Below are 14840 nucleotides of genomic sequence, written 5' to 3' on the forward strand. Positions count from 1 at the left end.
GAGGGGGTTGGGGGAGGAGTTGGGGGCTGGGTGGTGTGAGGGGGTTGGGGGAGGAGTTGGGGGTTGGGTGGTGTGAGGGGGTTGGGGGGAGGAGTTGGGGGTTGGGTGGTGTGAGGGGGTTGGGGGGAGAAGTTGGGGGTTGGGTGGTGTGAGGGGGTTGGGGGGAGGAGTTGGGGGTTGGGTGGTGTGAGGGGGTTGGGTGGTGTGAAGGGGTTTGGGGTTGGGTGGTGTGAGGGGGTTGGGTGGTGTGAGGGGGTTGGGGGGAGGAGTTGGGGGTTGGGTGGTGTGAGGGGGTTGGGTGGTGTGAGGGGGTTGGGGGGAGGAGTGGGGGCTGGGTGGTGTGAGGGGGTTGGGGGGAGGAGCTGGGAGCTGGGTGGTGTGAGGGTTTGGGCTGGGTGGTGAAGCATCACAGGTCCAGCCACTTGTTATACCACAAACCCAGCCCCGGCAATCGCCCCCTTCGATTGTATTTGTGTATTTGTTTCCCCAGGTGGGCTCACGGACCTGTGTTCTCCTGGTGTAACCTGCCACCTGCTGGATCCCAGGCCGGGACCGAGGAAGCTCCCGACACACTCCGCTGCTGATAGGAGCTGGGCTTGAGATGGACGTTCAGGAATGTCCACTCCTGCGGACACGGGCTGGGAGTGCTCCGTTCCCAGGTGCAAACCTGAAAATAAAGGGTGTAGAAGCTCGTTACCGGTCATTGCCCATCCACTTTATATTCCCACGGGATTTCTGGTGCTTCCGCTGAGGGAGTGGGCAGAGTGCATGTGTCAGGGAGAAGAGCTGGGTTAGGTGCTGGCTGTAGCTGTGTGCCTGAACCTGCTCAGGTTAGTCTATCCCACATTGCTGTCTGCACACGTTGGAGGGCATGTTCATATGGATATAAAGTGGGTGAGCAACGGCCGTTAACCAGTTTCCACACGCTTTATTTTCAGGTTTGCAATTGGGATGGGAGTATTTCCCAGGCGATCGGCCCCATAATGTCAGCCTGAAGCTATAAAAAGCCAGCAGCTGTGTAACAAAGACCCGGAGTGCGACTGTTCATTTGTGACGCTGCATTACCTGGAATACACGTGGCATTTTCTGTCCTTTCAAGATAAACATGGCCTCTTCATGGGGGTCCGATTTCTTAGTGAATATTTTGCCAGCTTCTTTTCTGACAACAAGGAAACACAAGTATTCAATCTTGTCCACACACTGAGCTGATTACCAGCTTCAGTCCTTTAGTGTTTTCTATTGGGAAGCTGCAGATCCGTTTTGGAATTTGGTCAACTGAATGGACCAAATCCCTTCCCGCTGCTCCCATTGTACACAATCCCAATGGACCCAAACTCCTTCCCATTCACTCCCACCGTACACAATCCCAATGGACCCAAACCCCTTCCCATTCACTCCCTGTACGCAATCCCAATGGACCCAAACCCCTTCCCATTCACTCCCACCGTACACAATCCCAATGGACCCAAACCCCTTCCCATTCTCTCCCATTGTACACAATCCCAATGGACCCAACCCCTTCCCATTCACTCCCAGTGTACACAATTCCAATGGACCCAACCCCTTCCCATTCACTCCCATTGTACACAATCCCAATGGACCCAACCCCTTCCCATTCACTCCCATTGTACACAATCCCAACGAACAAAATCTCTTACCAGTTCCTATCACTCTATAAAATCTCAGTCAACTGAAACATCTCCCATTGTCTCCATGCTCTCTATTAGCACTCTGCCCTAATGTACAGGTGACATTGGTAATGCCACCAGGTAATCGTGAGTGCAAACCCTATTACTGTGCGACACAGGCCATATAAGGAGGCTTTATGCCAACATGACATCCACACTTGGCAAGGTGTAAATCCGCATGCTACTTGTTAGCTGGCACATCCCGTCAATGAGCTGTGAAAACATACCGCCACATTTGGAAAGGGACAATCACTCAGTTTTACCTGATTGGCCCAGTTTGCTTCCGAGTTGCTGGCTGCTCGTATTGCTTGATGATATCTTTGATGTTGTGTGTTGGCTCTGGAAAGTGCTGCGAATTGAGTGTGGTGTGACGGACAGGGTCTTGTATTGCAACATTGAGTTTTGGGATTTGAGCAGCACCTGTATATCAGGGAAAGAATGAATGCAGCAATTGTGCGTGGTATTACCTGTAACACATTTCCAATAATGGGAATGATGCAAGGTGTTGGTAACAAGGCATTAAACTTTGCTGAGATATCATGCATCACCATCTGGTGAAGCCGCAATCTCACCAGACACTGGATGGAAATGGTTTCCCTCCTCAGAGAGGCAGGAGCAATAAAACACGGATTCAATCTGGCCCACTCTTATGTCTTTGCTAGTGCTCTTGTACGGAGACCAAGGTTTGGGAATGATTCTGCTGCACCTTGGCCAGGAATCAGCGTGTGGCACAGAAAGGGGATTGATTTAAAAAGCTCAGGAATGCCAGCTCTAAGGAACAGAACATTTTCCATTTTGGGCCCTGAAGTCCAGAAACCATCTTGGGGCGCCTGAGGCACAACAGCAGTGACGGGGCAACAATCAGCATGGGACCCAGCTATGACAGGGCCCCACCCGGTTTCCTCAGGGGGTTTCAGAAGAACACAAGAAATAGGAGCAGGAGTAGGCCATACGGTCCCTCGAGCCTGCTCCGTCACCCAATACGATCCTGCCCTTCCCTGCCCATTCCCCATAACCCCTTAATCCCTTATCAGTTAAGAAACTGTCTATCTCTGTCTTAAATTCATTTAATGTCCCAGCTTCCACAGCTCTCTGAGGCAGAGAATTCCACAGATTTACAACCCTCAGAGAAGAAATTTGTCCAAATCTCAGTTTTAAATGGGCAGCCCCTTATTCTAAGATTATGCCCCCTAGTTTTAGTTTCCCCTATCAATGGAAGCATCCTCTCTGCATCCACCTTGTCGAGCCCCTTCATTACCTTATATTTCAATAAGATCACCTCTCATTCTTCTGAATTCCAATGAGTAGAGGCCCAATCTACTTAACCTATCCTCAAAAGTCAACTCCCTCATCTCTAGAATCAACCGAGTGAACCTTCTCTGAACAACCTCCAATGCAAGTATATCCTTCCTTAAATACGGAGACCAAAACTGCACGCAGTACTCCAGGTGTGGCCTTACCAATACCCTGTATAGTTGTAGCAGGACTTCTCTGCTTTTATACTCTATCCCCCTTGCAATAAAGGCCAACATTCCGTTTGCCTTCCTGATCACTTGCTGTACCTGCATACTAACTTTTTGTGTTTCATGCACAAGGGTCCCCAGGTCCCTCTGTACTGCAGCACTTTGCAATTTTTCTTCATTAAAATAATAATTTGCTTTTCTATTATTTCTGCCAAAGTGCATAACCTCACATTTTCCCACATTATACTCCATCTGTCAAATTTTTGCCCACTCACTTAGCCTGTCTATATCCCTCAGCAGACTTTTTATAGATTACAACCAATGTATCCACTATCTCTGCAGCCACTTCTCTTAAGACCCGAGGATGCAAGCCATCAGGTCCAGGGGACATGTCCGCCTTTAGTCCCATTATATTACCTAGCACTACTTCATTAGTGATAGTGATTGAATTAAGTTCCTCCCTACCTATAATCCCTTGATTATCCACTATTGGGATGTTTTTAGTGACTTCTATCGTGAAGACAGATACAAAATATTTGTTCAAAGCCTCTGCCATTTCCCTGTTGCACATTATTAATTCTCCAGGGGACCAACATTTACTTTAGCCACTCTTTTCCTTTTTATGTACCTGTAGAAACTCTTACTATTTGTTTTTATATTTCATGCTAGTTTACTTTCATCATCTAACTTCGCTCTCTTAATAATATTTTTAGTCATTCTCTGCTGGCTTAAAAACATTTTCCAATCCTCTGGCCTCCCTCTTGTCTTGGCCATCTTGTAAGCCTTTGTTTTCAATTTGCTACCCTCCCTTATTTACTTAGCGAGCCACGGATGGTTATCCCTTCTCTTAGTCTTTCCTTCGCATTGGGATAGATTTTTGTTGCGAGTCATCCATAAATGTCTGTCACTGCTCATCAACAGTCCCATTCTTTAGTGTATCTCAGGAACATCCATCCATCCGTCCAACAGCTATCTATCTATCTATCCCAGGGACAGCTATCTATCTATCCCAAGGACAGCTATCTATCTATCTATCCCAGGGACCGCTATCTATCTATCCCAGGGACATCTATCTATCTCTCTATCTCAGGGACAGCTATCTATCTATCTATCTATCCCAGGGACAGCTATCTATCTATCTATCCCAGGGACAGCTATCTATCTATCTATATCAGGGACAGCTGTCTATCTATCTATCCCATGGACAGCTATCTATCTATCTATCCCAGGGACAGCTGTCTATCTATCTATCCCAGGGACAGCTATCTATCGATCTATCCCAGGGACAGCTATCTATCTATCTATCCCAGGGACAGCTATCTGTCTATCCCAGCGACAGCTATCTATTTATCCCAGGGACAGCTATCTATCTATCTATCCCAGGGACAGCTATCTATCTATCTATCTCAGGGAAAGCTATCAATCTATCCCAGGGACAGCTATCTATCTATCTATCTCAGAGGCAGCTATTTATCTATCGATCCAAGGGGCAGCTATCCATCCATCCATCTCAGGGACAGCTATCTATCTATCTCAGGGACAGCCATCTATCTCTCTATCCCGGGGCAGCTATCTATCTATCCCAGGGACAGCTATCTATCTATCTATCTCAGGGACAGCTATCTATCTATCTATCCCAGGAGCAGCTATCGAAATATCCCAGGGACAGCTAGCTATCTCTCTATCCTAGGGACAGCTATCTATCTTTCTATCTATCTCAGGGACAGCTATCTAGCTATCTATCCCAGGAACAGCTATCTATCTATCTATCCCACGGACAGCTAGCTATCTATCCCGGGGCAGCTATCTATCTATCTGAGGGACAGCTATCTATCTATCAATCTCAGGGAAAGCTATCTATCTATCTATCCCACGGACAGCTAGCTATCGATCTATCGCAGTGACAGCTGTCTATCTATCTATCCCGGGGCAGCTATCTATCTATCCCAGAGACAGCTATCTATCTATCCATCTCAGGGACAGCTATCTATCTATCCCGGGGCAGCTATCTATCTATCCCAAGGACAGCTAGCCATCTCTTTATCCTAGTGACAGCTATCTATCTATCTATCTATCTATCTCAGGGACAGCTATCTAGCTATCTATCTCAGGGTCAGCTATCTATCTATCTATCCTAGGGGCAGTTATCTATCTATCTCAGTGACAGCTATCTGTCTATCTATCCCAGGGACAGCTATCTATCTATCAATCTATCTCAGGGACAGCCATCTATCTATCTATCCCAGGGACAGCTATCTATCTATCTATCTCTCTCAGGGACAGCCATCTATCTATCTATCCCGTGGACAGCTGTTTATCTATCTATCTCAGAGACAGCTATCTATCTATCCCAGAGACAGCTATCGATCTATCCCAGGGACAGCTTTCTATCTGTCTATCCTCGGGACAGCTATCCATCTATCTAACTCGGGGACATTATCTATCTATCCCAGGGGCAGCTATCTATCTATCCGAGGGACAGCTATCTATCTATCGATCTCAGGGAAAGCTATCGATCTATCTGTCCCACGGAGAGCGAGCTATCTATCCCGGGGCAGCTATCTATCTATCCTAGGGATAGTTAGCTATCTATCTATCTATCTCAGGGACAGCTATCTATCCCAGGGGCAGATCTCTATCTATCTATCTTGGGGAAAGCTATCTATCTATCTCAGGGACAGCTATCTATCCATCCCAGGGACAGCTATCTATTTATCTATCTCAGGGACAACTATCTATCTATCTATCCCAGGGGCAGCTATCTATCTATCCCAGGGGCAGCTATCCATCTATCTGTCTCAGGAAAAGCTTTCTATCTATCTCAGGGACAGCTAGCTATCTATCTATCCCAGTGACAGCTATCTATCTATCTATCCCAGGGACTGCTAGCTATCTATCTATCCTAGGGACAGCTATTAATCTATCGATCTAACCCAGGGACAGCTATCTATCAATCTATCTCAGGGACAGCTATCTCTCTATCCTCGGGGCAGCTATCTATCTATCTCAGGGACAGCCATCTATCTTTCTGTCCCAGTGACAGCTATCTATCTATCTATCTCAGAGACAGCTATCTATCTATCCCAAGGACAGCTATCTATCTGTCTATCCTAGGGACAGCTATCCATCTATCTAACTCGGGGACATTTATCTATCTATCTATCCATCGGGCAGCTATCTATCTATCCGAGGGACAGCTATTTATCTATCGATCTCAGGGAAAGCTATCTATCTATCCCACGGACAGCTCGCTGTCTATCCCGGGGCAGCTATCTAACTATCCTCGGGATAGTTATCTATCTATCTATCTCAGGGACAGCTATCTATCTATCTATCCCAGGGACAGCGATCTATCTCAGGGACAGCTAGCTATCTATCTATCCCAGGGACAGCTAGCTATCTATCTATCCCAGGGACAGCTATTTATCTATCCTCGGGGCAGCTATCTATCTATCTCAGAGACAGCGATCTATCTATCTCAGAGACAGCTATCTATCTATCCCAGGGACAGCTAGCTATCTATCTATCCTCGGGACAACTATTTATCTATCTTTCTATCTCAGGGACAGCAATATATCTATCTCAGGGACAGCTGTCTACCTATCTATCCCTGGGACAGCTATCTATCTATCTATCTCAGGGACAGCTATCTATCTATCTATCCCAGGGACAGCTATCTATCTATCTATCTCAGGGACAGCTAGCTATCTATCTATCCCAGGGACAGCTAGCTATCTATCTATCCCAGGGACAGCTATTTATCTATCCTCGGGGCAGCTATCTATCTATCTCAGAGACAGCGATCTATCTATCTCAGGGACAGCTATCTATCTATCCCAGGGACAGCTAGCTATCTATCTATCCTCGGGACAACTATTTATCTATCTTTCTATCTCAGGGACAGCAATATATCTATCTCAGGGACAGCTGTCTACCTATCTATCCCTGGGACAGCTATCTATCTATCTATCTCAGGGACAGCTATCTATCTATCTATCCCAGGGACAGCTATCTATCTATCTCAGGGACAGCTGTCTGTCTATCTATCCCAGGGATAGCTATCTATCTGTCTAAAGCAGGGACAGCTATCTATCTATCTCAGGGACAACTATCTATTCCAGGGGCAGCTATCTATCTGTCCCAGGGGCAGCTATCTATCTATCTATCTCAGGGACAGCTATCTATCTATCTATCTCAGGGACAGCTGTCTATCTATCTATCCCAGGGACAGCTATCTATCTATCAATCTCACGGACAGCTATCTATCTATCTATCTATCTATCTATCCCAGGGACAGCTATCTATCTATCTCAGGGACAGCTGTCTGTCTATCTATCCCAGGGATAGCTATCTATCTGTCTAAAGCAGGGACAGCTATCTATCTATCTCAGGGACAACTATCTATCTATCTATTCCAGGGGCAGCTATCTATCTGTCCCAGGGGCAGCTATCTATCTATCTATCTCAGGGACAGCTATCTATCTATCTATCTCAGGGACAGCTGTCTATCTATCTATCCCAGGGACAGCTATCTATCTATCAATCTCACGGACAGCTATCTATCTATCTATCTATCTATCTATCCCAGGGACAGCTATCTATCTATCTCAGGGACAGCTGTCTGTCTATCTATCCCAGGGATAGCTATCTATCTGTCTAAAGCAGGGACAGCTATCTATCTATCTCAGGGACAACTATCTATCTATCTATTCCAGGGGCAGCTATCTATCTGTCCCAGGGGCAGCTATCTATCTATCTATCTCAGGGACAGCTATCTATCTAGCTATCTCAGGGACAGCTATCTATCTATCTATCTCAGGGACAGCTGTCTATCTATCTATCCCAGGGACAGCTATCTATCTATCAATCTCACGGACAGCTATCTATCTATCTATCTCAGAGACAGCTATCTATCTATCTATTCCAGGGACAGCTATCTATCTATCTGTCTATCTCAGGGACAGCTATCTATCTATCTCAGGGACAGCTATATATCTATCTATCTCAGGGACAGCTATCTATCTATCTATCCCAGGGACAGCTATCTATCTATCTCAGGAACAGCTATCTATCTGTCGTTCTCAGGGACAGCTATCTATCTTTCTATCCCAGGGACAGCTATCCATCTATCTATCACAGGGACAGCTATCTATCTATCTATCTCAGGAACAGCTATCTGTCTTTCTATCCCAAGGACAGCTGTCTATCAAAGGGACAGCTATCTATCTATCTATCTATCCCAGGGACAGCTATCTATGTATCTATCTCAGGGACAGCTATCTATCTATCTATCCCAGGGACAGCTATCTATCTATCTATACCAGGGACAGCTATCTATCTATCTATCTCAGGACAGCTATCTATCTATCTATCCCAGGGACAGCTATCTATCTATACCAGGGACAGCTATCTATCTATCTATCTCAGGGACAGCTATCTATTTATCGATCCCAAGGGCAGCTATCTATCTATCCCAGGGACAGCTATCTATCTGTCTATCTCAGGGAAAGCTATCTATCTATCTCAAGGACAGCTATCTATCTATCTATCCCAGGGAAAGCTAGCTATCTAGCTATCCCTGGGACAGCTATCTATCTATCTATCCCAGAGACAGCTATCTATCTATCCATTTCAGGGACAGCTATCTATCTATCTATCCCAGTGATAGCTATCTATCTATCTATGCTAGGGACATCTATCTATCTATCTATCCCAGGGACAGCTAGCTATCTATCTCAGGGACAGCTATCTATCTATCTATCCCAGGGACAGCTAGCTATCTATCTCAGGGACAGCTATCTATCTATCTATCCCAGGGGCAGCCTTCTATCTATCTATCTATCTCAGGGACAGCTATCTATCTGTCTATCTCAGGGACAGCTATCTATCTATCTATCCCAGTGATAGCTATCTATCTATCTATGCTAGCGACATCTATCTATCTATCCCAGGGACAGCTAGCTATCTATCTATCCTAGGGACAGCTATCTATCTATCTATCTCAGCGACAACTATCTAGCTATCTATCTCAGGGACAGCTATCTATCTATCTATCCTAGGGGCAGCTATCTATCTATCTCAGGGACAGCTATCTATCTATCTATCCCAGGGACAGCTATCTATCTATCTATCTCAGGGACAGCCATCTATCTGTCTATCCCAGGGACAGCTATCAATCTATCTCTGGGACAGCTATCTATCTATCTATCCCAGAGGCAGCTATCTATGTATCTATCTATCTATCTCAGGGACAGCTATCTATCTGTCTATCTCAGGGACAGCTATCTATCTATCTATCCCAGGGGCAGCTATCTATCTATCCCATGGGCAGCTATCTATCTATCTATCTATCTCATGGACAGCTATCTATCTATCTATCCCAGGAGCAGCTATCTATCTATCCCAGGGACCTCTATCTATCTATATATCTATCTCAGGGAAAGCTATCTATCTATCTCAGGGACAGCTATCTATCTATCTATCCTAGGGAGAACTATCTATCTGTCTATTCCAGGGACAGCTATCTATCTATCTATCTCAGGGACAGCTATCTATTTATCCCAGGGACAGCTATCTATCTATCCCAGGGACAGCTTTTTATCTATCTATCCCAGGGACAGCTGTCTATCTATCTATCTATTCCAGGGACCGCTATCTATCTATCTCAGGGATAGCTATCTATCTATCTCAGAGACAACTATCCATCTATATATCTCGGGGAGAGCTATCTGTCTATCTGAGGGACAGCTATTTATCTATCCCAGGAACAGCTATCTATCTATCTCAGTCTCAGCTCTCTATCCATCCCAGGGACAGCTATCTATCTGTCATTCTCAGGGACAGCTATCTATCTTTCTATCCCAGGGACAGCTATCCATCTATCTATCACAGGGACAGCTATCTATCTATCTATCTCAGGAACAGCTATCTGTCTTTCTATCCCAAGGACAGCTGTCTATCCCAGGGACAGCTATCTATCTATCTATCCCAGGGACAGCTATCTATGTATCTATCTCAGGGACAGCTATCTATCTATCTATCTATCCCAGGGACAGCTATCTATCTATCTATACCAGGGACAGCTACCTATCTATCTATCTCAGGGACAGCTATCTATCTATCTATCCCAGGGACAGCTATCTATCTATACCAGGGACAGCTATCTATCTATCTATCTCAGGGACAGCTATCTATCTATCGATCCCAAGGGCAGCTATCTATCTATCCCAGGGACAGCTATCTATCTGTCTATCTCAGGGAAAGCTATCTATCTATCTCAAGGACAGCTATCTATCTATCTATCCCAGGGAAAGCTAGCTATCTAGCTATCCCTGGGACAGCTATCTATCTATCTATCCCAGAGACAGCTATCTATCTATCCATCTCAGGGACAGCTATCTATCTATCTATCCCAGTGATAGCTATCTATCTATCTATGCTAGGGACATCTATCTATCTATCTATCCCAGGGACAGCTAGCTATCTATCTCAGGGACAGCTATCTATCTATCTATCCCAGGGACAGCTAGCTATCTATCTCAGGGACAGCTATCTATCTATCTATCCCAGGGGCAGCCTTCTATCTATCTATCTATCTATCTATCTGTCTATCTCAGGGACAGCTATCTATCTATCTATCCCAGTGATAGCTATCTATCTATCTATGCTAGGGACATCTATCTATCTATCCCAGGGACCGCTAGCTATCTATCTATCCTAGGGACAGCTATCTATCTATCTATCTCAGCGACAACTATCTAGCTATCTATCTCAGGGACAGCTATCTATCTATCTATCCTAGGGGCAGCTATCTATCTATCTCAGGGACAGCTATCTATCTATCTATCCCAGGGACAGCTATCTATCTGTCTATCTCAGGGACAGCCATCTATCTGTCTATCCCAGGGACAGCTATCAATCTATCTCTGGGACAGCTATCTATCTATCTATCCCAGAGGCAGCTATCTATGTATCTATCTATCTATCTATCTCAGGGACAGCTATGTATCTGTCTATCTCAGGGACAGCTATCTATCTATCTATCCCAGAGGCAGCTATCTATCTATCCCAGGGGCAGCTATCTATCTATCTATCTATCTATCTCATGGACAGCTATCTATCTATCTATCCCAGGAGCAGCTATCTATCTATCCCAGGGACCTCTATCTATCTATATATCTATCTCAGGGAAAGCTATCTATCTATCTCAGGGACAGCTATCTATCTATCCATCCTAGGGAGAGCTGTCTATCTGTCTATTCCAGGGACAGCTATCTATCTATCTATCTCAGGGACAGCTATCTAATTATCCCAGGGACAGCTATCTATCTATCCCAGGGACAGCTATCTATCTATCTATCCCAGGGACAGCTGTCTATCTATCTATCTATTCCAGGGACCGCTATCTATCTATCTCAGGGATAGCTATCTATCTATCTCAGAGACAACTATCCATCTATATATCTCGGGGAGAGCTATCTGTCTATCTGAGGGACAGCTATTTATCTATCCCAGGAACAGCTATCTATCTATCTCAGTCTCAGCTCTCTATCCATCCCAGGGACAGCTAGCTATCCATCTCAGGGGCCGCTATCTAACCCCTCTGATCTCCATGCCAGCCTACAGTCCAACTGAGCTGGTCATGATCTCCTATTTAAACAAATAGGAATTAGAGCAGGAGTCGGCCATAGGGCCCCTCGAGCCTGCTCTGCCATTCAATAAGATCATGGCTGACCTTCGACCTCAACGCCACTTTCCCGCAAAATTTCCATATTCCTTGTTTCCCGTAGAGTCTAAAATGTATCGACCTCAGCCTTGGATATACTCAACGACTGAGCATCCACAGTCCTCTGGGGTAGAGAATTTCAAACCCTCTGAGTGAAGGATTCCTCTTCATCTCAGTCTTACCCTGAGACTGTGCCCCCGGGTTCTAGACTCTGCAGCCCGGGGTAAAGCCCCGCATGCAGCACTTTGGTCCGTATGCTGAGGGTGACTTACTGAGCCTGTTGACCAGAGGCTTCCCTTTGGCAGCATCGTGGAAGATCGGCGGCTCAACTGCGACTTTGTTGGCAGCAGTCGTCTGTGAAAAATGCAGAACAAGTGATAACTTAATATTCCAAAGGCAATGTCCGTCTAATCAGGAATATATGATGAATAAGCACATCACTTCTTCCTTGTGCCAGCCGTGGCTCTGTGGGTAGCACTCTCACATCTGTCACAAGGTTGCGGGTTCAAGTCCCATTCCAGGGAATTGAGGCTGAGGGAGCGCTGCACTGTCGGATGGGCAGTACTGAGGGAGGAATTAGAGCAGTGGTATTCAGGGGTATTCAACATTCAGGCAGGATAGACAGAAAGGTAAAAGAGGCGGGGTGGCGTTGCTGGCTAAAGAGGAAATTAACGCAATAGTAAGGAAGGACATTGGCTTGGATGATGTGGAATCGGTATGGGTGGAGCTGCGGAATACCAAAGGGCAGAAAACGCTAGTGGGAGTTGTGCACAGACCACCAAACAGTAGTAGTGAGGTTGGGGACAGCATCAAACAAGAAATTAGGGATGCGTGCAATAAAGGTACAGCAGTTATCATGGGCGACTTTAATCTACATATAGATTGGGCTAACCAAACTGGTAGCAATGCGGTGGAGGAGGATTTTCTGGAGTGTATTAGGGATGGTTTTCTAGACCAGGGATGGTTTTCTAGACCAATATGTTGAGTAACCAACTCGTGGGCTGGCCATCCGAGACTGGGTGATGTGTAACAAGAAAGGACTAATTAGCAATCTTGTTGTGCGAGACCCCTAGGGGAAGAGTGACCATAATAGGGTAGAGTGACACAGTTAATTCAGAGACTAGGGTCTTGAACTTAAGGAAAGGTAACTTCGATGGTATGAGATGTGAATTGGCTAGAATAGACTGGCGAGTGATACTTAAAGGGTTGACAGTGGATAGGCAATGGCAAACATTTATAGATCATATGGATGAACTTCAACAATTGTACATCCCTGTCTGGAGTAAAAATAAAACGGGGAAGGTGGCTCAACTGTGGCTAACAAGGGAAATTAAGGATAGTGTTAAATCCAAGGAAGAGGCATATAAATTGGCCAGAAAAAGTAGCAAACCTGAGGACTGGGAAAATGTTATAACAAAGGGTTTAATTGGGAGAGGGGAAATAGAGTATGAGAGGAAGCTTGCAGGGAACATAAAAACTGACTGCAAAAGCTTCTATAGATATGTGAAAAGAAAAAGATTAGTGAAGACAAGCGTAGGTCACTTGCAGTCAGATTCAGGTGAATTTATAATGGGGGACAAAAAAATGACAGACCAATTGAACAAATACTTTGGTTCTGTCTTCACGAAGGAAGACACAAATAACCTTCCGGAAATGGTAGGGGACCGAGGGTCCATTGAGAAGGAGGAACTGAAGGAAATCCTTATTCGGCATGAAATTGTGTTAGGGAAATTGATGGGATTGAAGGCCGATAAATCCCTGGGGCCTGATAGTCTGCATCCCAGAGTACTTAAGGAAGTGGCCCTAGAAATAGTGGATGCATTGGTGATCATTTTCCAACAGTCTATCGATTCTCGATCAGTTCCTATGGACTGGAGGATAGCTAATGTAACACCACTTTTTAAGAAAGGAGGGAGAGAGAAAACGGGTAATTATAGATTGGTTAGCCTGACATCAGTAGTGGGGAAAATGTTGGAATCAGTTATTAAAGATGAAATAGCAACGCATTTGGAAAGCAGTGACAGGATCGGTCCAAATCAGCATGGATTTATGAAAGGGAAATCATGCCTGACAAATCTTCTAGAATTTTTTGAGGATGTAACTAGCAGAGTGGACAAGGGAGAACCAGTGGATGTGGTGTAGTTGGACTTTCAAAAGGCTTTTGACAAGGTCCCACACAAGAGATTGGTGTGTAAAATTAAAGCACATGGTATTGGGGGTAATGTACTGATGTGGATAGAGAACTGGTTGGCAGACAGGAAGCAGAGAGTCGGGATAAACGGGTCCTTTTCAGAATGGCAGGCAGTGATTAGTGGAGTGCCACAGGGCTCAGTGCTGGGACCCCAGCTCTTTACACTATACATCAATGATTTAGATGAAGGAATTGAGTATAATATCTCCAAGTTTGCAGATGACACTAAGCTGGGTGGTGGTGTGAGCTGTGAGGGGGACTCTAAGAGGCTGCTGCAGGGTGACTTGGACAGGTTAGGTGAGTGGGCAAATGCATGGCAGATGCAGTATAATGTGGATAAATGTGAGGTTATCCACTTTGGTGGCAAAAACATAAAGGCAGAATATTATCTGAATGGCGGCAGATTAGGAAAAGGGGAGGTGCAACGAGACCTGGGTGTCATGGTACATCAGTCATTGATAGTTGGCATGCAGGTACAGCAGGTGGTGAAGGCGGAAAATGGTATGTTGGCCTTCATAGCTAGGGGATTTGAGTATAGGAGCAGGGAGATCTTGCTGCAGTTGTACAGGGCTTTCGTGAGGCCTCACCTGGAATAGTGTGTTCAGTTTTGGTCTCCTAGTCTGAGGAAGGACATTCTTGCTATTGAGGAAGTGCAGCGAAGGTTCACCAGACTGATTCCCGGGATGGCAGGACTGACATATGAGGAGAGACTGGATCGACTGGGCCTGTATTCACTGGAGTTTAGAAGGATGAGAGGGGATCTCATAGAAACA

At 45.5% G+C, this 14840-nt stretch overlaps 1 protein-coding gene across 4 annotated transcripts in view; it reads right to left on the minus strand.

Moving 5' to 3' along the window:
• LOC139281327 (unconventional myosin-XV-like) overlaps positions 1 to 14840 on the minus strand; it is a 628080-nt gene that overhangs the window by 128188 nt on the left and 485052 nt on the right. For all 4 annotated transcript variants that reach the window (XM_070901485.1, XM_070901486.1, XM_070901487.1 and 1 more), the window contains 3 exons: positions 12149 to 12230; positions 1952 to 2108; positions 1066 to 1159 (listed from right to left, as the gene is read on the minus strand). In XM_070901485.1, the coding sequence (XP_070757586.1) occupies positions 1066 to 1159; positions 1952 to 2108; positions 12149 to 12230 (333 nt within the window). The remainder of the gene's footprint in view (positions 1 to 1065; positions 1160 to 1951; positions 2109 to 12148; positions 12231 to 14840) is intronic.

The sequence above is a fragment of the Pristiophorus japonicus genome, chromosome 15 (assembly GCF_044704955.1).
Source record: "Pristiophorus japonicus isolate sPriJap1 chromosome 15, sPriJap1.hap1, whole genome shotgun sequence".
NCBI classification, from domain to species: domain Eukaryota; kingdom Metazoa; phylum Chordata; class Chondrichthyes; family Pristiophoridae; genus Pristiophorus; species Pristiophorus japonicus.